A 24445-nucleotide genomic window follows, 5' to 3' on the forward strand; every position below is an offset into this window, starting at 1 on the left:
TGTGGGACGTGTTGTGAGTTTTTTTTAATTCGGTGCGCGACTAATATCTATCCAGAAGATGAGCGCTATCTTGATCTCGAGACGCGAATAAATTTACTCAAACTGTAAGGAAATCTACAGCTTTTTATTTGGAATCAACGCTGTCACGAACCAAATTTATAACGAGTTTGCTGCCATGTTGATGCTGGGTAGATGACAAGAGATCGGTTTTACAAATTGACGCAGAGTCGACGTGCAGCGTGAATAGATTAATACTTATATTATTGCATTCGATTGTTGGAAATCCGTGCGGTTATACCTTTGTCTCGATTTTCCGCTGCTGGTCTGGTTAGAGATGATATGGTTGGGGCATCCACATCGCGATGCGAATCACTGAGCGTGAGCAGTTGACCACTGATCCGATGAAGACCCCACAATGCCAGCATTGTAAAGATCCTTTTCCTTTTACTCAATCGTAGATCCACACAGTGAAATGAAATGGTCGTTCTTTCTAGTTCCAACTTCCGAAGACATGCGGCTTAAACTAGCGAAATATGGGCCTTCCAAAACAAGGCAATCTCAATTTCGGGTATTTTATGACGCTGTTTCTACCCTGACGTCGAACGTTAACACCAGGAATTGGCACGGCACATTACTATAAAAAATCTTTGATAATCCCGGTAAAATCTTGGGTTGACTCGGCGTACGGTACGAGTGGGAGTTGGCGTACTGGTAAGTTCATTGCCGTCGATGGGAGGTCCCGCTGCGACTATCGGCTGTAGCAAATGTCGTAGTTTTATCTGCTCCCCGCCCACGTACGGGCGAACACAAGTGAAGTTAATGAAAAAGTCAAGGAAAAGACGCCTGAAAGACAGTTCGATTATAAGAGACCGTACTAGGTCGTTTCAGCATCCTAATATCCGTTCATATTACATCGCATACTGTGCATTATGTGTATTGAGCGGATAAAAGATTAACGGATTGAGTAGGCGACTGTAGTTATCCCTCTACTAGCTAGATTACCGGACCACAATCTCGCATCCGACCTCGCCTACCGACACACGCCGCATTCATTTTCGCCGCTCCCTTTGTTTTTAAATCCAGTGTGGATGCCTCTTATTTACATGCTAGGGCAGGGGCGGGCAACATACGGCCCGCGAAAGAATTTTGTCCGACCCGCGGACAGTTTTCCGTCTTGCATGATAATGTGGCCCGCGGCCCCAGTCTTCCAAGATTCCCCACTACTTGCTTAGATACGTCAAATTTTAGTGACTGTATGTTATTATACACAACACATGTATGCGCAGCGAGCGAGGGTGGAGCTTGCGCGTAAGTTCGTTGAAGCGAGAAGACTAGCATTATCGGCGTTGACGATGTCATTTGTGGTAATCATGGTGTTTGTCCACTACAATGGTCATTTACACCACGCCTCTATTTCTTATTTTTAATTTCGTAACCGTCGACTTGTAGTACTGCACACTTCTAGCCTTTTGTAAGACACCGCTTGTGCCAGGGGTCGCCAACTCAAACCGGGTCGAGGGCCGCATGAATTCAATATCGAGACAAAATAGGCCACACAGTTGAACAACCACGCTATCTCGCCACCTACTAAACCCCAATGAATTGATATCTTGGTAAATTTGGGGTACCGGGATTATCGAACGCCTTGAAATCCATGTTAAGGATTGCACAGTGTGTTGATTGATCAGAGAGAAGCAGACATGGTGGTGCCTGTATGACAATGCTGTTCTCAAATCCACATTTCTTCGGCATTATTGACGAGAAATGGCTTCGAAGTTACACTGCTGTCTTTGATTTATTCCTTGTATATGCGGATAAATGGGCGAATAATGGATCAATTCAGCAATCCGGCCCGCCAAGTAGCCTACTTAATTTTGCTATATCCGGCCCGCCGACTGGAGAAGTTGCCCGCCCCTGTGCTAGGGCCTTGAACTCACATTTGCTCCCGGGCCAATTTCCAAATTTTTGATGACGTCGCGGGCCGCGCATCATCAAAACGGGGTAGGCTATTCAATTTCAATGTCTTCATAATTTTCAATCAATTTCAAATCATAATTTTAAATATTTGAATATAATTGTAAGCCTGCTTGCTTTTGACGCGGGCCGCACAAGATGTTTTGCCACGCGCCCCGCGTGTTTCAGACCTCTGCTCTATTATAGGCCTGTTACTGCAGAGCATGGACCGGAGCCGGATTGGATATCCGGCCGGATTTTTCAATTTTGGCCGGATCAGTACTTTTTCTGATACGGCCGGAGCTGGATCAGTACTTTTTTGATAAGGCCAGAATCTTTATGGATAAGTATGATGTTTGTAACTAAATAACTACCAACCAACAACATTCAAGTAATCGCCAAGCCAGCGCGAAAATAAAGAGCCATATTTTTAAATTCACGAACCACCCAATGATATGTATATCATTGGGACCACCGCACCGTGTTGGGCCTGATTTCCGGCAGAACTTTTTCATTTTTGGCCGGAGCCGGACCAGAGAATTGGAAAACCGGATCGGAGCCGGACCACTGAATTTGTCGATCCGCTCCGCACTAAGACCTGTACGTGTCTGATTAAAACAGTATCTTTTCAGCATCCTCCTGTCTCTTCATTATGTCGCAATCTTGTGGTGTTTGATTTGATAAACATTTTTATAAAAGTTATAATTATGGTGATGATGAACCGCTGGTAATAATCATGCGATAAAAATATCTAAATTCCGTATCATAGCCTACTTGTACAATGTACAGTACATGGCCAAAATATAATACCATACTTTTCGCCCAAATCCGATCGCAGGCCTACCGTACTGTGTCAATTCTTTAGCTGACGCTGACAGTGCCTCGTATCGCGATGATTAGAGAGCAATGTGGTGCATGTATCAAGAATCGAACCGAATCAAGATGAGCTCTCGAAGAAGCACTATTATGACCACGATCAGAAAGTAGGAACGATGTGCTTGGTGCTTGAACGAAAGGAGGGAAAGAACCCAAAGAAGTGCCATCATAATATTATTGTAGTCAATTTGCAAGATCACTTGTTCTGGATCTACAGTTGTTTGCGCTTACGCATTTCATTTGTTAATCTTGATTTTAGTAATCATTTGTTATCAAGGTCTTTGAATAGTATCAGACAGAGAAAGCCTGCGGTTGCATGCTACATTTCGTTCTGTTCTATCGTCTAGTACAGTGGTTCTCAACCTTTTTGTCTTCGCGGACCCCTTTTGGACCGTCACGGACCCCGCGGACCCCCGGAAGTTTTAGTTCAAATTTAGCTAAATAATCGTGCAATCGTCATCTGTCCTGTGCAAATGATAACTGCAGCCTAGTGATAAACAGCAATAAAGTGACATTTTCTTGAAAACATCATCGTACTATTTATGTAGCAGCTGGGTTGACTTTTATTATTTTCAAAACGAATTCTGCAACTGCGTGTATTGAAATGCGCGGTCGTGTCTTGAAAATCCGCGCCTTCGATGTGATTTGAACGAGTGCCGAAAATCCATTTCCACAAAGATAGGTGGTGGCGAATGTAATAATAACTTGTAGCGCTTCCGACGACACATTTGGGTATGATCGCAACAAATATGGCGGCAAAATTGACAAACAATTTTTTTAATGAATGTATAACGTCAAAGATGGTCAATGGTCATTGTTATCTAGCAGCTCATCTTAAAGTTATTATGGATAAAAGGTTATAGAAAATGGATGTTTATAAACATTTCGAAGTCACCGAGATTGACCTTACTAATCGAACCATTTGTTTTTTCCACAATCTTCAACAAAACCTCTCTAAACAGCAAAATATCTGTATCAGTAGGCTATTGGTCATTTAGCAACTAAAATCAGTCTGCACAGCAGAATATTTAATTTCAGACGGCCATTCTGTTGATGCGAGTTCTACAGTTTTACTAGTAATGAAGCGAAACTGCCTCGCGATTTTCCTAATTAAAAAAAGACACTTTACATTATCAACTACGTTGTAAATTTGGAGGCTTCGCGGACCCCCTGAAAATGCTTCACGGACCCCCGGTTGAGAACCACTGGTCTAGTAAACTATTATGTGCCCATCGAGTGTCGCTAGAGATCCTCGTGCTAACTGTGCACGAAGGCACGTACTAGAACTAGGCTTGATTGAACTGGGGAAATATTTTGACTGGCTGCCGGACGTCTGCACGCACCTGAAAATTCCGAGACATAAATCAAGTAGTTTGTCAAGTATACCACCAATGAACTGGCAACAATATCTTTCGTCTCGCTTCGCACGACATTGATTATAACCTCAGTTATAAAATACCAGCTCATGCGAGCTGTGCACTGTGCAGTGCATAGATAGCGGTTTATATATGTAATTGGAACTGATGTATTTCATGTCTCTCGGACCGCTTATGAGGTGTAGATTTGTTGTGCTATACCTCTACTTCAGTGGTTCCCAACCTTTTTGTCTTCATTCCCCACTTCAGATTTATTCCGAGCCTTCATTTCCCACCAGGACCGTAACAGCACTTCGTCAGCTCCACCAAAAAACGTTGATCTTGGGCCCCCACAGGGTGACAAACCTAACTTCTGGGGGGCAATGCCCCCCAGCCCCCCCCCTCAGCCTCGCTGAGCCTGTACGCTTTTTTCCCGCTACTTGTCAGCTACATTGGGTATTAGGGCTCTTCAAAAATGACTTTTTTCTCTCAAATCGTACTGGCTACTTGATAAAATTGTTAGATTACCTAATTTAAGCCTACACACCAAATTTGGTTCAATTCCATCCAGTAGCCGCATTGCTACAGGAGAAGAAAGTTTCTATATATTATATAAAAATAAATAATAAAAAATTTGAAAATTTTCTGTTCACCCCATGAAAGTGTTAGGTTGTCTATAGAAACGATGTTCACCAAATTTGGTTCAATTTCAACCAGTAGCAGCGGAGTTATTGCCGTCGAAAAATTTGTATTATGAATAAAATAGTATTTACGGTGACCAATTCTTTAATTATTTATTATAGTGGTGCTCACCGTAAATACTATTTCATTCAAATCCACATTTTTCGATGGCAATAACTCTGCTGGCACTGTTTGGAATTGAACCAAATTTGGTGAACAAAAACTTTTCACATTTTTGTTGCTTATTTTTATGTAATAAATATAAACTTTCTTCTCCTGTAGCAATGCGGCTACTGGTTGGAATTGAACCAAATTTTGTGTGTAGGCTTAAATTAGGTAACCTAAAAATTTTATCAAGTAGCCAGTACGATTTGAGAAAAAAAGACATTTTTGAAGATCCGTATTGGGTATATTGTTTAGTGCATCGCCTTCTTTGGACTAAACGCGCGAAGCGCAAAAAAATTATATAGTTCGTTTTTGAATCGGTAAATATGATCGGGAATTGCTTATATTTTGTTATCAATTTTTTGTCCCCTCTCTGCTCATGTAATCAGATAGGTAGAGGTGAGTGAGGTGTGTTGGAAATGGTAGGACCCCTAAATAAGAACTAAACATTTTCAGGCGGACCCGTTGGTTATTGACTTCATTACATTATGCTATTTCGTGACCTCCTATATCTGCTTTGTGAAAAGATATGGAAATCGCCCAAACTAAAAAGCACACACGATTTCAAATTGGTATTGCTATACTGGCAAATATTTTTTCCCCAACGGGATGGCATTTGCCTTGTGGGGTTCAGGTCGCCAGGACAGGAACATTCGACGCCAGCCATTTAGCCGTCTATGGACAATCAAACATATCTGTATATTGTATATATATCGAAGTTTTCGGTCACCACAAGGCTATTACTTCTCGGCAAAGGTCTTCTCGCTGCTGATCGTTTTGGCACACTTCTCGGAGTTGCATGTTACATGGCCTTGGTGCGTCGTGGCGCAGTAGTGGCCGACGCCGAAGTCTCCATTTCTATAAATTCTACGTATTTTCGTGGGGGAAGGGTACCGAATAATAAGATATTCGGCAATATTAAAACGCGCACCCAGGGCGAAATTTTTTTGATAAAGTGGCATAAATTTCCAAAAAAATATTTGAATTTATGTTGATTCACAAAATAGTTTTGGGCCTCTTCGAGCTCGCCCCCCCCCCCCCATTGGGGGGTTTGGGGTGCAGCAGTTACGGTCCTGCTCCCCACTACCCACCACTTCTGTCATCACAGAGCAGCTATCTGCTGATTTGACTACACAAGACACACAACCACACCAGTACGCAAGACAATCGCCTTTAACTGCAACATAATACGAATTGTGAACCGATACCAGTAACGCTCAAAATTTCGCGAAAGCGTCATTTCACGTCAAACTAGACGTGCTGGATGCGTTTGTGACGCCATCATTGGCCATTCAGAGTTACAAATGAGGTTTTGTGAACAACACGCAATATCATTTTCGATACATACATTCCAGAGCAGTTAACTGGTAACGGTAATTGCGCATGTGTCTCCGTGAATATGTAGACTGTCCCATGTATATAATTTTGAACAAATGCGTCTATTCCCCACCAGAAATCATTGAATTCCCCACCGTTTGAGAACCACTGCTCTACTTCGATGTACCCTATAATCGATAAACCCACGGCAGTAGTCAGAAAAAATATGGAGGCAACATTTTCCGACGCAAATAGGAAAAGAAAGGACGTAGTTTATTTTTGTCCTTGATGTTTTTGCGGCATATACACCGACTCATGATACACGTACACAGAATCTGTGCACTGCATATGCATACCATGAGTGAATGATGTCCATATGCCGCTGGACAAGGAAGGTGCAGATATAGCCTTTTACGGCTTTCTAAGTCTTGCACCACCCCTCCATGCTATCCCAGTAATGCATGAGCGCCAAGCACGGAAGTCATGGATACCAGTGTTACTGATCAGGCCTTTGATCTGACCGGGCCGGGAATCGAACCCACGACCTACCGATCAAGAAGCCGGCCGCTTCACCATTACGCTATCTTGTCGATAAATGAATAAATTTGGTCAGTAATAGTACTTGCATGATGTCATGACAAATGTTACACTCGACTCGATAAAGAATCGAACTATATAAGGTATACTCGATTTGCTCTGCCCGATGCGATGACAACACTGTGGCTGCTGTCGCCATAGAGTTGTCGTAAGAAATGATTGAAATCCCGAATAAAATACTTAGTTTTACTCACGGTCCGTGTGGCTATAAAAGCAGGTGAAATGCATTTTGTAAATATATAACTGGGCTTGTTCTATTATGCACAGATGTCAACCTGCCACTGCCAGTGATGAGAATATATCAGCGATTTGTCTATATGCCGTATATGAATGGGTTTATTAGCTGCTTTTGGCGCCAGGGAAGCAGGACAAATGCTCAGTTCTGGACCCTATGACCAAGTTAGAATTATTATACATTCAAAATCAAAATTATCCATCCAAATTGCAGCATGATTGGAATATCAGGCTGCATTCTGAGTTCTGACCCCCGTTAAAAGTCACATGTTTAGCTCAGAAAGACCTGTAGGCAGTGCAGGTGACATGCTGTGTGCAATGCTGAGTGATTTTGTTAAAGTCGAAATTTTCATTAATTCGTCAATTTTGATATATTCATTCGTGGTCGATGGTCTGCCGAATGTCCTTCATAAATACATTGTCAAAATCCTGTGGTATTTCAACTTATACAAACAAACAAACAAACAAACAAACTGCACGAATGATCAAGTATTTGACATTTACCTGATGCCGTCTTGGCATGAACTAGTGTGATGCAATAAGGCGTCCCCAGACGAAACGTGTACAAGTGTAACCTATAATGCATATCTAATATTCCGAGTCTATCGCATGCTGCTTTCACCGAAGACGTAAACTACACAGGAGTAAATGACAGGCTACATTTTATAGCCACTGAGAGATTTTATTACGAATGTGTAAGCCACGATTGTTCTCAACACGCCGCACACAGACACGAAGTATTTTATCTGAAGATAAACGATGATTATTGTCTCGCGTGGTTTTATGAACGTTATTCCGTGCGCGCGTTGCCAATCAACATTTAATGGCCCTTTCCCAATTATTTGGCATAGAATAGTGTGTTGCTATCTTTCAAGTTGATAACATGCCTGTGTTTCCGGTTTCCGTATACATGGTAAATTAGTCGTTCTAAATAGACTTTAGAAATATGCGTATGGCGTCAATGCGGTACGTTTATCGCATTTTGCTTTGGCGATGTTTTGTCCGTGTAAGTAGAGTTTAATGTAGATTTTGGTATAAGATAGGGTTTAATGCATTGTGTTTACAATCTCTCTTGGTACCATTGGCGTTACGTCGAGATCGTAATGTTCTAGTCTAGCGCAGAAGAAGCAATGGGATCTTAACCTGTGTTCCACAAAATAACCTGTTACATTGTGATGCAGACGCCTGGAAATTAAGCTATCGCATCGCGTGACAGCGCGGCCGAGAAAGGCTCAGGTGCGATACCGCGATTACGTATCGCCGAATGTTTCTCAAACCTTTTTTCTCTTCGCTTATCCTAGCCAGGCAATTAATGTGCCGCGCGCGCGAGATATCGCGCACAAAAGACCGTCGCGGGACCGTTTGCCGGTGTCGACCGAAGCAATCAAAACCGGATAAAATTTGACGGACGCGTATAATCCTATGATCGTTCTCCGTTTGGTGCAATTACTGAAAGTTGTTGAGTTCGACTGCTAAGTTGGTCGTGGGGAATGAAATCGGCAATAGTCGAATCGCACATTGTTGTAGTCTTGGACAACTCGATAACTCCAGTTGTCTTACTAGACTAATTATATAGCGAAATGCCGGTAATCAAATTCTAATCTAATTTGTGAAATGTTTTTATGCTATAATTTGATTTCTAATCTAATTTTTGGTTTTCCTGAAAATGCTAAAGGAGAAATGGATAGTGCAAAACGAGCCCATCGTGTTGTACAGATATTTTCCACACTCATGCTTATGAGAATGAGCTCTCATTTGAAATGAATTGAACTTGATTTTTGTTGCATTTATTTCGAATTCGGAATTCAATTTCCAAATTTTGCGAATTCAGTAATTGTAATGTAATTTGGATAAAACTGTGTAGCTATAATTCTAATCTAATTTGGAAAAGCTGAACATTTTCTATTGTCCACATATGCATTGTGGCAGGAAGTATGTCGCCGCGGTATTTTCTTGCTCTTTGTTCGCATATGGATCCTCAAAATGGCATCCGTTAGATATCTAGAATGATTGAAATTCTTTCAGGTATATGTTTTTGGGAGGCTGTTTGCGATGATCAACCAAAATATTTAGAGTGGCGGAATGGTTTCGTGGAACTCGCCCCTGACTACGTTCGTGGGTGTGAACTACGAAACCGCTGTTGCAGCTCTTTAAAGATTTCCCGTTCTCGTGAATGATTGCTGTATTCTTAATGAATTGCCTCCTGCTTAATGATTAAAATGCTTCGTGAGAGCTGCCGAAATCTGTTCCGTCGTCACCCTCTTACGTCACCCTAACGATTACCGAAATCACTGACGTCGTACTGATCGCATTGTGATTGATGTCCAATTTGTCCTTGCTGCAATTATAGCTGGCATCGTATTCAGAGGAATAGGCGCTGCCGCGCTGCTACTATAATATCTACTTTCCTTTTACTATCACTAAACATATGCGTATGCCTATAACAGTAGACATTAATCCATCACGATAGGTTGGCGGTAAGAACTAATATGTGCAACGTTAAACGTTTTTGGTGTCACGTCGTCTTATATATCTTCAAATTGAGAAGACAGTTCATTCAGGATTTTACTCTTTTCTGGAATCATTTCCACTTGAAACGCCTCCTTAAAAGCAGCCGACATATCACATAGTCTGCCACGGGCCAGACTCTTGAATACAGAATCGGCTATTAATTCTGGTAGGGTCTCATTGACATTCATATATTTTTTTGTGATAAACAAACGAATCAAAACATATCATACGTGCCTTTCGTTATCTTTCGCATATAAAGCTGGTTGACTTTTGTCTATACTCTAAAACAGACACCGTTGACTTTCAGGATGCCATAAACTTCATGAATTTAGAAACGCAGCGCACTTATAAGAAAAAACGTCATACACACAGCAAGGACACTCCAAAACTGACAGAGAAAAGTACCCGCAATATGCTGCGGAGTCGACTTTTGGGTATCATTTCATCAAGTTTGCGACCCATGGCGATTTGAAATTGATCGACAACAGGTCACAATGATTCGACTTTTAATTGCAATGATTAGGTACTGAAATTGGACGCCCCTTCCACCATAAGAGTTATATCATGAACGAGAATTATAGTTTCGATATTCGATACATTTTCCCGCCGTGGAAGATCTGAAACCTCTGTTGGCAATTGCGTGAAGTCGTGAGAACTCCAGTGTGGCCACAAAGTGAAATGAAATAACTATAGTCGAAAAACTACCAAACATCTTTAATATTGTGTAGAACTTTGTGTTCGCGTAAAATATATTTGGACTTCCCACATTTTCTATACTTTTATGGTCTCACGAACATTCGAATACACGACTCGACCCCTAATACCCTATTCAGAATCGAATCACTTCGGTACTCGATTTTGTCTAGCCCTACACGCTACGCTTGCGAGTTGCACAGTCCTGAGTATCGAATTATCTCTGCGTTGGCCGTCTAGAGGTTTATACCCCGCCATTGTTGTCTGTGGCCGCGACCGTGACGAATATAACATATAACAACGGGCGTGTGAACTAACTTCTCTGACGAGGTCCTTACACAATGCGAGAATTTCCAATGTCTAGAAAAGACTTGTTATGTTAAGGCAACACAAGCAAAACTAAAGAAGATTAGAAATGAAAAGGCAAGAAATCAACAATTATGTGAAGAACGTATCGTACTCGTAACATTTATTTATAACACAATTCTCCCTTAAATACCTTAAATAGTAACGACGCCAGTAAATCATGTAAGGTAAGAAGAGGTGCCGTGTTCCGGGTGAGTTTATCGCATTCTGCATCGAACATGCATTACGTGTGGGCGACTTGGTAGTGTTTTGGGCCCTGCGAGCGTAGAAACGAGCAATTATGACGATATAATGCCCGAAGCAATGAGCCATAAAATGAAACGTGCATGATAAGGCACGATAAAGAAATATCTCGGTTCGGCAATAATGCCGGGTTTCATTTCGGATGATATTTTACAGGCACACAACATTGTTACGTTATGTCAGTGGTTCTTAAACCAGAAGAGATGTAGTAGCCAATTTTAAACGGGGTGTTAGACTTGACGGGTTGCTGCTCATTCGTCCATCAGACTGTAGAATACTATCTGCGGATTAGTAATCTATAATCATTGTGCTCCAGCATCGTCTAGGTTTGGATATGAATGGTACTTCAAATTTCCGCAGACCGCCCAAATATCCTTCGAAGGTACGTTGCCGAATGGAAAATAGAATGACGAATACAAAATGTTTAGAATCACTGATCTATGCTAAGTTTCGTTGACACTGCCGGCGTGTAGCGCATCGCGTTCGTTGCCGTACGGCCTGTCTCTTGTAGAGTAAGGAAACGACGAATATGATTCATTTCAGCATGTGAGTTCCTGTCCCAGACTCGTGGCATTGGGAGTTACACGCCAAACTGTGTATGCCTAATTGCCTATTCAGCAGCGTATATGGAGTAACATATGCACTACACTTTGAGTTGAATGTTACAAGGAAATGCAACCAAAGAGGACGCGAACCATTCGCACTTCACACCAACATTGGAGAATGTAAATTAGGAATTAGCAATAAGCATGCTACGCTGATTATTCAATCAGGCTTTCGTTTGTACATAATATGGCGCATTTGGTTTGAGGAATGCATTTGATACCCATCGTTCGCCTTGACATGAAATAGCACCGTGTACCACTAATACAGGAGAGGTAGGCTATTTGTAATCATTCTTCAGATCTATACAGTTTGCATATAACGCTGAGCATCCCAGGAATGCGGATGCTAGTTTACAGATAGGATGGAGTTTCCGCGCACCTCGTCTACTACTTAATAGTCCTTGCATAATGTAACCTGTGTATATCCGGTCACATGATAATTTTCAGCCTGTGTGACGTCATATAAATCGCATGTTCTGTCGCAGTGGATGCGCGTTGCGCGCCAGCGTTATTGTAAGTATGATTTTTGGTGATAGCTGTACTCCATGTATTCTATTGGGCATGACAGTTAAAGTACTGCCGCTTTGCCGACTATTGCGATCTTTTCGGCTCATATTTCCAGAAATTATGCATTGTTGATCGACAACTTTGCTCAGCGCAGCTGTTTTTGGCGATACGTTGGATCTTTGTAGATAAATTAGTATCGCTATTACTGTTAGACGCTTCAGTTTTGACAGGGCTTTTTTCTCAAGTGTCGACGCCCACTTTAATTCTTCTCAGTTTAATGCGCAAATTGCGCGGCTTCATAGTTAAACCGTAACATATCGCGTCGGTTGGCGGGTTGTCGGGATCGGGCAGAAGTTCGCATTTATACAGAATCGAAGCCATCGCGATTGTGATCCAAATTTTGGACAGCTCGTCGCCCGGACATTTGCGGCTGCCAGTCGAGAATATCATGTATCTGTTAACTTTGATCGGGTCCAGCTGACATCTCCCGCCAACGTATTTGAGAAATCGTTCCGGGTCGAAAGTGTATGGGTCTTCCCATACCGAATCGTCTCTGTTCGCGGAGTACTGGTTAATGAACACCAGCGTGTCCTTGGGGACTTTGTAGCCTTTCAGCACCGTGTTGGCCAGCGTCCGGTGCGGAATTGTTACGGCCACGAAACTGGAGTGACGCATCACTTCGTGAAACACCGCTTCCAGGTAAGGTAAGTTTTTGCGGTCGGATATATCCGGTAGACGTTCGTACCCGGTTACGTTGTACACGTCTTGCCGCATGCGTTGTTGAACTTCGGGGAATCTGAAAAAGGGTGCATCTTATGAATACCTAAGCTACATATAGCATCTAAGGATTTTATTAACTGAAGAGAGCCAACAACTACCAACGAAAAAAAAATTAGGAGCGACACAATATATAGCGGAGAAGACGCGTAATGAATAGTTCTCGTGGGATCAGCGATTTTGAGGTAGAAATTCCACTGCAGCATAAACACTCCACCATCTTACGTGAAAAGATACTATTATTCGTCCGAGTGACGAACAAGGACGCTTCCGATTGTCGTCGTGTTTTTCAGTAATTCGTTTTCTTACGTCACTATGGGTAGAGGAGCGGTGTTACGCGGTTCGTTACGGTACTGACATCTGTCTATGCAACAAACTTCTGAGGATCAGCGGTTCTATTTTGGTAATTCCAAGATACGCGAGATAGGTAGGCGGCATTTCAACTTATCGCGTTGGTTACATACCTCGAGGGGCAGTGTCATAATGTTACTTGAACCGCTTTGATCGTTAGCGAAAGCATACATTTGAAAGGTTAGCAACACTTTCTGATCTCTAGAGAACTTTCCTAAGTTCATAAGTGTACTAAACCTTGATATAAATTTGTAAAAATATATCTGTAGGGTTGCGAAAGACGTACTGAGCTTGCCCTCGGTTGGCAGCAGTGACTCAACGATTTTGCTTACTGTAAGCTATTTTAGTAGGAATTATCTTGTTGCTTTGACAAGCAAACCGCACGTTTCCCTCATCTTCAAAAGCTGACAGAAGAAAACAAGCTCTGTTTTCAAAAGTTAGCCAAACTAGTAGCTCTAACGGACACGTTTCATTCGAATCCAAAAAAATAACCAAGCTGTAAAAGTAGGAGTTTGTAATCATCGCGAGGAAGGTGATTTGTCTAAAAGTTTATAGACGCATATTATGTTGATACATGAATTAAATACCGGCAAGATGCACTCGAAAGTGGTATCAGAGGTAGGAGAGGACTACTAGATTCTGAATTTTATCTTATATATATAGGAAGCCACGTTCCAGTCGGTCCCACACTTTCCCAATTTAACGATGTTACAAGCAAATTATAAATTCAAATCATATGTTTGATCACGTAAATGGGTGCTTATAACGCAGACGCGTTTTTTTGCATCGCGTGAAATACTTTCGTACGGGTTGTGTATGTGTTGTAGGCCATGGTTGTATATAATGAGCATGAGCATCCATCGGCCAACACAGGGACCAGCAACATGTAAGAAATCAGTCATCTGAATCCGGCTTTTATGCGTTGAAGTCGTGGCCTACTTTCGACAGCCAACGAAGGACATGGTAATCAGGATGATATCTACGTTCTTGACCTAACACGATATGCCAAATTGCGAACAACGATCGCCGAAACATGGTAAGATGTCAGGCTGAGAGCCGTCGGGTTCGTGGCGAAAATACTTGCAAGTTGCGTCATGCCGGGATACAACCTTAGTTTGAAACTGAAATGAACAGTCACGAATGTGCAGTTTGATCGTTACGACTCATCATCACGTCAAAACAGTAAGGAAGACGTGGTAAGTTCCATTATGTACTTTTTATGCGACCACAAAGAATATAATGCCAGAATTATACATCAAGTTGAAGAGTATTTGATATGTTTTCGTCCGTATACCTATGGCACTTTTTGACAATGCTGTGGGTTGATTGCAATCCACAGATATGTCGTTTTCAATAACGTGCGTAGCGTTGTACTCAGGATTGCAGTTAAAACAAAAATAAATTTAAAATAAACATGCTTAAAACAAGGTTTTTGTTTAAAACATGTTTTTTTGCCATGACGTCACGAATAATCAATTGTGATGTCATAGTGGATTGACATTGGCGATTGAAAATGTAGGGTAAATATAGCTCCTTTGGCGAGATATCTATACGTACTATAGCTGTTGAACCGATTATTTTGAGGGTTCCAACCATCCCATATCGTATACGTCGGCTCTATCGGGTGGTAATCGTCCGTATAGACTCATGCAACATGTTTTTGGAAAGTCTTTACACAATTATGGCATAATTATACTATTTTTAAAAAAAAACATTTTATTTTTAAAAAGGCCTTTGTTTAAAACACTGTTTAAAACATGTTTTAAACAAATCGTTTTATACAACTATTTGTTTTAAATGCAACCCTAGTTGTACTACATGTTTTCTATGATGCGACCCGACCAATCGAGATTTACAGCCTTTATATACACAGCCTTTATTTACAGCCCCTCTTATAGTAACAAGGAGTGTATAATTTCAGTACTCAAATAAATCATCTGTCCGTACTCGCCTCGAATCATTAGAATTATTCCTCGTTTCAGATTCAATCATTGTGTACGGCTCTATTAGTTACGAGTTACGGATATTGAAGAAGTCTCACCTTATCATATAGTGTAAAATAAAGAGAAAAGCGCTTGATAAAGTATCCTGGCCGGCGCCGAAGACATCGTTCACGATGGCCGACAGGACCCTGTAATCAATTCGGTCCGTGACCGGGACATGTTCCATGTCTTCGATATTTGGGATGTCGTCGATTTGCTCCTTGCCTTTGTTTTTCTGGTATTCAAGAATCTCGCCTTCCGTAAGCGCGTCGATCAGATTTCGGAGTTTGCCCGGCGTGTATGTCTTTGTGTTCTCCGTTACCCTGCGAGCACAGTTGTACAATTACAAAAGTTTCTTCTTTTCAAAATTGGATTGAAATTAGAATTGTTGAATTCACCAAAAACTTAGAAATTGAATTAAATTCCTAATTAAAAAGAAATACGAGAAAATGAGGTTCAGTTCATATTAAATCTGAGATCATTCTCATAACCGCGGGAATGGCAAATTTTTGTACACCAAACTTGACTCGTTTCGCACTATACAGTTCTTTTGTTGCATTTTAATGATAACCAGAAATTAGATTAGGGCGTAGCAACATTTCACAAATTCGATTATAATTGGATTACTGGCAATTCCCTCTAATTATTCTAATTAGACAACTAGAATTATCTAGTTATCCAAGTTTACGGATTGCGTCTATTAGGTTTTCATGAATGAACTGGTCACATCCGCTAGCCAAAGAACCCCACTTTGCCAATCTCAGCTATTTTTACGACAAAACACGTCTTTCAGTTTCTTCCGTTACACCCAATGTTTCTGGCGATGTTGGTAGGACCAAGACGAGGTGATATATCACTCGAATCTATTTTTAAAGCAGTCCCATTCGAGTAGGTCTATTTTTCACACAGCTCATGTTCCGTCCTACGCGAAACAGTTTGGGCCCTCGCTCGTAAATCACATTTTTGCCTCGTCGCAATGAGGATTTCTCCTATAGGCTACTTCGATTGACCAACTATAACCTTAACCGGTGCGGTGTCAGTGTAATAGATCACATGCAGTCATTAGTCAACTCTCCTTCGGTCTTCACACCGGAAGAAGTTATCCAATGGCTTATTTGGCTTCAATCCGATTAAACTAGACCTCATCCTATTCGACATGCCAACAGCGGTTTATATACGAGATAATTTGCTGTGCAGACCATCGCAATTAAGTCACAAATGAACTGGTGTGTGCGGCGTATTTTCGGTTTCTGGTGTCATTTCTCGGAACTAAATGCAAGTTACGTATGCGACGAAACTTATGGCAACAGCGACTTGATTCGCCGATAGCGATTAAGTGAAGCCACGTGATCCGAGGTGTTTATGACATTGATGAATGGGATCATTGAACTTTTAAGTCTTTTAGGCACGTGGCACGCATATGTGGTATGGTATAATACAATGCAATCTAATCATATCCAACCATGCATGGATTATTGCATATAAAATAACGGATTGCGAACTGCGCTTCTTATACAGAATCAGTGATAAATGCAATGTAGATTTTGTTCAGAAACATGGAAATAGTCCTATGCCATCTGTACCATTTCTAAAATCAACCATGGGCCAAAACGGTTAGAATATATTTACGCATTGATTTAACCGGCGACGAATCGCACTACCAGAACAAAATATCATTAACTATCAATTTATCCAGGCACTTTGCCAATAGAGGCCATTTTGGTTGGCGTTTCAAAGTGTTCCTTTATCGCAAACTGTACTAATTGCGATTATTACAGAAATATGGAAGTTCTGGCTGTGTTTCGAGTCGTAAAAGCTGATGCAAAATTAGCACTCACTTGTCTAAAACCCACGTTTCCATTCGCGAACAAAGACCTTCGAAATCTCGGGCGGCTTTTTTGTAGGCCGGGAAGATCTGTCGATAAAAGTTTGATCAGTGAGGAACTGCAAATACTCCGGTGGCATTGCTAATTTACTTTGATCCACGGCATGACGTCGATTCGACTTCCGGCACTAAGCACCAATCCGAATTCGCGATTCATGCTCAGCAATTGAACGAATTGCTGAAAAGCAAGTGGAATTCGTTATGGGTCTTTGTAGTGCAGTAGTTATCCTTATCTGTATAGAGGTTCCTTATGACTAAAAACCCGAATTATGAGTCCATCGTAAAACACACAAGGTTACCATAACTCACTCGCTATACATTTTTATTGTACATGTAATATTTCCATGTAGGAATAGGATGTTCTTCCTTGATTTTTTTGTGGCATATATACCGAGTCGTGATATGCATATTGCATACACACGATCAGGCCATGATGTTCATATGCCGCTAAAGAAGGAAGTTGCAGATATAGCCTTGTGAGGCTTTCTAAGTCTTGCACTGTGTCTTTAGCAGTATATTATCTCCATACACGTCACATCGATCCATGGATATAAGCATGTGACATTTGAGAATCTGGGTTAAAGTTATGGTTAGAGATCTTGGGTTAGTTTTGGGGGTTATAAAGTCACATCGGCATTTCATATTTTGAAACGGCTAGAAAACTATAGTGAAAATTACCGAAAGTATTCTAATTTATTATTTGTATTTGCAAAGTCGTTATCGGTCTAAATATATGTCCTATATTTGTCACCGAATGACGCGCTGATTCGTGCGTGCGTTTGCGACCCTAAATATGCCTCTAAATATAACATAAATTAAATATTGATTTAGTGTCGAACAAGCGACACGAGGTTCAAGAAAACCTTATCCCCATGGCGATCGATAAGAAAATATTCAAATCAGCGAATATTTATTAACACTGGCAGAAAATTTTGGAATACGAACATACGAGTTCTTTCCTCTGAATTGTGACTGAGTGTAGAATGTATAGATTTTGGTCTTTCACAACGATTTTAACTTCCCGAATATTGTCCCAAAGCTTCCTGCGCGTCCTGCGGATATTTTTTGGAATGTAAAAGAGCCGATATATCTGTTACTTTATCCGCAGATGAAGAATTCCGATAAGTGAACTACGTAAAGGTATCGATCTTATCAAATGTTTTAGAGAAACTGCCATTTCCCCAATAAATCTAGCTCCCACATTTCCCATATCATTGCGGAATTTGCAATATCCATGGGATTACAGATAAATGCTACATCCCGATGTACGACGTCCCAGTTGCCTGCATTCCGTCGGGATCATTTGTGGTAGTTGACAAATAACTTGCCAAACTTGTCTGTGTGATATAATCATGCAACAGCGTTTTGTTTGCTTTTCAGTGTGATTTCGCGCCAGACCAAATTATTATTCGCACAATTGCTAATGTTTCTACTTCCATAACCCAGGCCTTATTGTGATACCGAAGCGAGCAGACAGCATTCCAAAAACCAGTCCGAAAGCAATTTGAAATTTGAATAAATCCATTATTTTCAGCTGGTATAAATGTGAATTGATGAAAGTCACAATGCTGTTTCGGATATATGCCATATTCTGGTCTCGAACCTTAAGACGCTGATAAAGAGCTATATTGCCGAGAATCATGATTTCTTTTACGCATTTGAATAGGATGAAAATAACTCCGTTACATTTGGATTGTGACATCACCTTTCATTCCACGCATTCTGGTAGCACCGTTACGCATTATTGGCGGTATCGAATGGCGTTATTTTATGGGCTTCGCGAAATAGTGCTTCGGAAATGAGGGGTAAAGTATCCCTTTATCAGCACGGGCATTGCGCCCGTGCCTTTATTATAGGTATTGACGTATTCTGCGATATCGGTGTACCGTGAAGTTGACATTCTTCGAACTAGACAGCCCTTGAGACGCACTTGCATCTGAGCTGTGTCGTTGTCCGGAAATAGACGGGATAATTCCGAGAACGCGAGACCATCTTGATAAGTGCCATTCAACGCGATATCGATGAAAAACATGAAAAATGTCATTATTCTAAACCCTGCGCTGCCATATCGCTTTTTATCGCGTAAATGAGCAGCTTTCTGGGCGGTAGCATAGGTCCCGCCGTTGCCAGAAATTTCCAGACGATTTATATATAGCATCATATATTTAGGCCTGCTGGCTGCTGTTCCATATAGTTGACCGTATCGTGTTTCAAGGTGAATATCACGTGTCCACGTTACCCACGTATCCATATAGGACAATGTGTTCATGTCGCATTCACACGACCTCAGAGGTTTTAATTTCAGCACAATGGCGCTTCGGCATGTGTAGAGAGAGATTCGAACAAAAAGCCCGTCCGAATCTCACGAGGAATAAGGAATATCCCTGACTTAACTGCGAGTACTTACGCAGCATCTTGTATAGCGCAACATTTTGCTTTCGAGACGGACAACTTGATGAACAGGATCACTGATTATTTCTTGCAAGAAATTTTGAAACATTACTTAAATAGTTACGGCCCACATGGCAATTCACCGAGTTTTATGAAAATTTATTCATGAAATTCTGCTACGAATTTAGAAATAGATAACGTGCTGTAATACTCAATCATTTATTTGCATGTTGATGCGTAAGACAAATAGGCCTAGATTATTTTCATTCGTGAAATGCAGACTTATGATAAATTCGCTGTGAATGCGGTATGCGAATGGCAACCTTCCTATGCTGGACTACGCGCTGTTTCTATATTAAGATTTGCGCGATTCACATGCAGCACAGACACGTGCGGTATGCGGAAGGAGTATGATATTTGCAGGCTTTTTTGCAGCTGTGCATCGCGAGGTCATCGAAACCACCCACCCCCTTCCATATGTATGTAGTTCGAACGCGTCGGTCCATGCAAAACCCCATGCGTTGGGAGTTTGGTGCGATATATGTGGCGAAAAATCAGGGTCGCTTGCAGACGCATGTAATCAACAGGATTGCACCGAAATTTTGGAAACAGCCTTCAATGATGTATTCAGTGAAAAATTAATGATAGGAAATTTTCTATGATAGAACAATGAAGATTAGGGTTGTTCAAAAATAACTTTTTTGTTCAAATTTTACTGGCTATTCAATAAAATTGTTAGGGTGGCTAAAAAGCGTGTAGCAGCGATGCTATAGGAATTAGAGAATATTATATTCAATATAAAAAACACCGTAAATACTATTATTTAAAATCCAAAATTTTGAACATCAATAACTGCTCTTGTACAGAGTGCAATCGAGTCAAAATAGTTATGCATACAACCTATCAATTCCATGTGGTTGCCCATAAAATCTGAATATTTATTTTATTTTTTATATTGAATTAAAAATAATCTAACTCCAGTAGCTTTGCCGCTACAGGTTGAAATTGAGCAAAATGTGGTGTGCATTTTATTTTAGCCAATCTAAAAATTTTATCGAATAGCCAGTAAAATTTTATGAGAAGAGTTATTTTTGAACAACTCTAACGAACACACTTCATTCTGGAATCAGTGTTGTATATGCAGATATGTTGTATACGTTATATATGCACCTTTCTGAAATATTCGCCACTCGACTTATGAGGCGAAAGTACTAACACCTATAACAGAGGCCGTGTTGTTTTCACAATAGATGTGAATCGCTATTGACACAGGATTACCACAATAAAGATAGTTGTGTATAGTCACAAAGGCCCGGGTATACAGAAAATCCTACTTACGTAACGGTTTACCGTGCGGCATAAATTTCACCTCGGCCAAAGATTTTCTGCGACCGCTAAGGAGATTAACTGTAACGTCGAGATTTTTGAAGGGCTTGTGTTCTTAAATCTATGTTGGCGTACAAGCCTAAACACAAAAGACAGCAACTTGGTACTGCAATATAAATTCCTCGAATCTATTCTAACGTTATTTGCCTCTGGAATATAACGCCTATTTCTGTCGATTTTCCAGAACAATGCTCTCGCGCAGTGCTTTTCAACCTGTGTGACGGTTCGCACTAGTGCGAATGAAAAAAATTGCAGTGCGAATGACGAAGGTGGTGCGAACAGTGCGAATGAAAATCCGGATCAAGTGCGAATGAAAAACGTGAATAATTGGTTATTTTTGTAACGTGGAATGATTCAAATAAACCTAATAGGAAATTCAAGGGCAGTGTAAACTTTGTAGGGGCGACGCAATTGTAAACTTGTTTCACTTGCGACGCACCATAATCGTAGCTCTCACAAGCCGTGGTGAATTAATATTTTCGCACTATAATTATTACGTAACCAAAAGCCTGGTTTGGAAGCTGGTGTAGTGGGAGACATACAGTATATCAGCACGTCTGAGCTTGCGACAGGCTGAAAAAATGACCATCATTACAGACTCACATTTGAAAGTTACCGTAACGTAAAATATTACCCTTTCAAGGGTTAAGTATAGACGGCAAAGGGTGTAATTTTGGGTCGACACGATGTCTGCTATCTGCTAAAAATCCTGCTATAGTTTTTACATATCCAAGGATCACTGTTGGGTACTGTATAGCCAACAAGCGAGACACGCAGAAAATATGACTTTATCATGATAATTCATGATAAGATATGTTTGGAAAACATGGCTGGTATGTTACACTTGTTACTAGTGTACGGGTATGTAACGAGCGAGTTCAGGTATATGAGACTCATTCATTTCGAGGCCAACCCTTTTTGCGTCGGGGCACATGAAGACGTAAAGTTTTGGCCAACAAACCGCTGATAAGATGCGAGGCCAGAAACATAAGCGGCGACAGAACCTTGGTCTAAAAACTAATGATGTTGGATGGCCAAACCTTTCGATATGGGTATGATCCGTAGACAGTAGTACAACTGCGACATGCAGATGAATATAATTCGCCCTATAATTTAAAATCGCGTGCGTCAGACATGTTTTGTAGAGCTGTGTTGGGTAGAATTGTGGTGTGCGCGTTCTGTATGTCATGCATCTCTGTAAAATCGTAGCATACAACTGTAACGTTAAAAATGAATTCCTTTTCATGGGTGAGGCTCGGGTCGCGAGATGCCACAAAAATTGAGATTTTGGTGGTAGTGTAAAAGATGCTTTACGGTTATTAAACTGTGATGAATTCTTAAGTTAGATTGAGCTAAAGAGCAGAACACACAGTATCGTGAGTTTATTTGCTCCTCCCGTATACTCGCGAGACAGAAGTTGGAGCAACGTATCATAAGGTAGCGAGCTCTAATCAATGTGCCTACTCTCATGATCGTTTTGCACCTAATGTTCTAAGACATAAGGCAAAAGCCTCAACACAAACATGTGGATTTTTCACCCTTCCGATAAACTGGAGCCTCCGGGGCCTTTGTGTCAGCTCTCAAAAACGATTACTGCCAGCAAGCATTTTTCACTCGCCAAAGATACGCTGTATTTTGGATAGGAGTGCAGAACAGATTTCAAGACCTGGCCATCCAAGTACTGGTAGACGTTCACAAAACCCAACAATTTGTTTGGTCGATAAGGGTTTTAATGAAATAGTTGAAATCAAGACGAGCGAAAAAAGTTGCCTTTTTAATGAGACTCTTGATAGCTTAAGATAAATAGTAGCCAATTTGTTGCACATCTCAACAAATGTTGTTAAGTATCTTCATCTTCTTATTCTATAACAATTTTGGAATAGGTTGTGCGAATGAAATTTATTTTACAAAAAAAGTGCGAATGGAGCTCAAAAAGGTTGAAAAGCACTGCTCTCGCGTATTCACAATAGATTATTGATCAGCGGCAATTCATGACCCCTTTACACCACTCCTTGTGACCCCTCACACACTGTTGAAATCGCTAAAAATATCATACAAATGTACGCTATGTCGGCTACGTCCCCTGGGGAAACGCCCCGCGATGTTGACTATGGCAATGTAAATTGGTGTCAAGATAAATCGATGCTTACCGCATTATCAACCCGATATCTCCTCCCGAAACACATAGCGCACACTGCGTTTCCGACTGACACCCGCACTACTTGTTCAGGGTCTACAAATCCGGTGTCGGATTCCTGACACTGTTTCTCCAGCGCCATCGTCATGTAGTCGATTTCCTCCCAGATATGCTTCGCAATCGAAAGCCTGCTGTCGACTGAGGCGGCGTAATTGTGGATGTGTCGGAGCATTTTGTTCTTTCGGTTTCGCCAGTCCGCACCGATGGTGGTGATATCATTGAAAACTGCCCCAAGACCGAGAGAGACAAGTTTATACGACGAAAACTGTGGCCTCCCGGAAAATATATCCTTCTGTTTGCTCAAAGCGGCTTTGATCGTATCTATATCGTTGAGCACGATCACTGGCACAGTTCCGATCTTTATTTGAAAAATCGGACCATACTTCTTCGCCATCTTGTCAAAAGTCAAGTGCGGGGCCTCTCCTAAAAACGGGGCATTACCGACGATCGGGAGCGACCACGGACCCGGCGCGGTCCTACCAGCCTCGTATTCAGGATCAAGTATTCTCGCTTTGCGGGTGTCACCGTTATTCCGATTTTTCATGATGTTAAGAATGATGCAGGCTATTGTGAACGTCACGAGGAAAACCCCGAGGTCAATCATTGCAGGACTTGGATTTTCTTTCGAAGCAGACAACGTGAGGGCTATGATACATTGCCTAAATATGCAGGCCTGTGCTAGCTATAGCCCCCGCGACGCGGCTACTTCTAGATCTAAAATATAAATCCAAAATGTAACAATAATATAGTTCAACTTTCCGTAAAATAACTAGCTACGTACTGCATATGACAACGCAACGCTTTCATACACCCGCGTATATCCAACTGAACCGACGTCGTGGTGAGCTATGAGAGAATGATATGCTTGGGTTGGTATACATCATCATATTCATAAATATTTCCGTTTCCGATACTGCTTTGAGACATTTATTGGTGTTTTGACAACTCAAAAAAAGTCGTGTCAAAAGAAATGATTGAAGAACGGGCGTCGCACGTGAAATGTTCGAATGTGCAGATTTTGCGGAGCTTGGTATCATGCATTCTGGAAGGTAACCTGTCAATGTATCATTATTAAATTACCGAACACGGTAGGTACACTGACAACACTCATACGCAACATTCGCCGGCGGCGTCAATGAAATATAAGCTCACGAACGCCGTGGCAGAGACATCGCAACGCACATGTGCAAAATTGTTCCTATTGTCTCCGAATATTTTCTAGGCAGCCCAGCATTAGTGGATGCCAATGAGCGACGCGTATCGGCCAAAACCTAACCCCAGATCTAGTTAAACGTACCGGCATGTCAGTATAAGATCATGACGGAACATTTCGCTCCGATCACATATTCGTTTTATGACATCTCTCAAACGAT

The 24445-nt window shown here is 41.3% G+C and overlaps 1 protein-coding gene across 1 annotated transcript; it reads right to left on the reverse strand.

The window, feature by feature from the left end:
* Positions 1-10732: 10732 nt before the first annotated feature.
* Positions 10733-24445, reverse strand: LOC145444280 (cytochrome P450 1B1-like). Its single transcript, XM_080322224.1, has 5 exons — positions 23026-24445; positions 17190-17276; positions 17052-17128; positions 15273-15536; positions 10733-12899 (listed from the first exon to the last, which is right to left on the reverse strand). The coding sequence occupies exons 1-5, from the start codon at positions 23674-23676 to the stop codon at positions 12344-12346; spliced, it is 1635 nt and encodes a 544-aa protein (XP_080178350.1). The 5' UTR covers positions 23677-24445; the 3' UTR covers positions 10733-12343.

This window comes from Botryllus schlosseri, chromosome 8 (assembly GCF_051294905.1).
Source record: "Botryllus schlosseri isolate E-star chromosome 8, Bs_hap1, whole genome shotgun sequence".
Classification (NCBI taxonomy): Eukaryota; Metazoa; Chordata; class Ascidiacea; order Stolidobranchia; family Styelidae; genus Botryllus; species Botryllus schlosseri.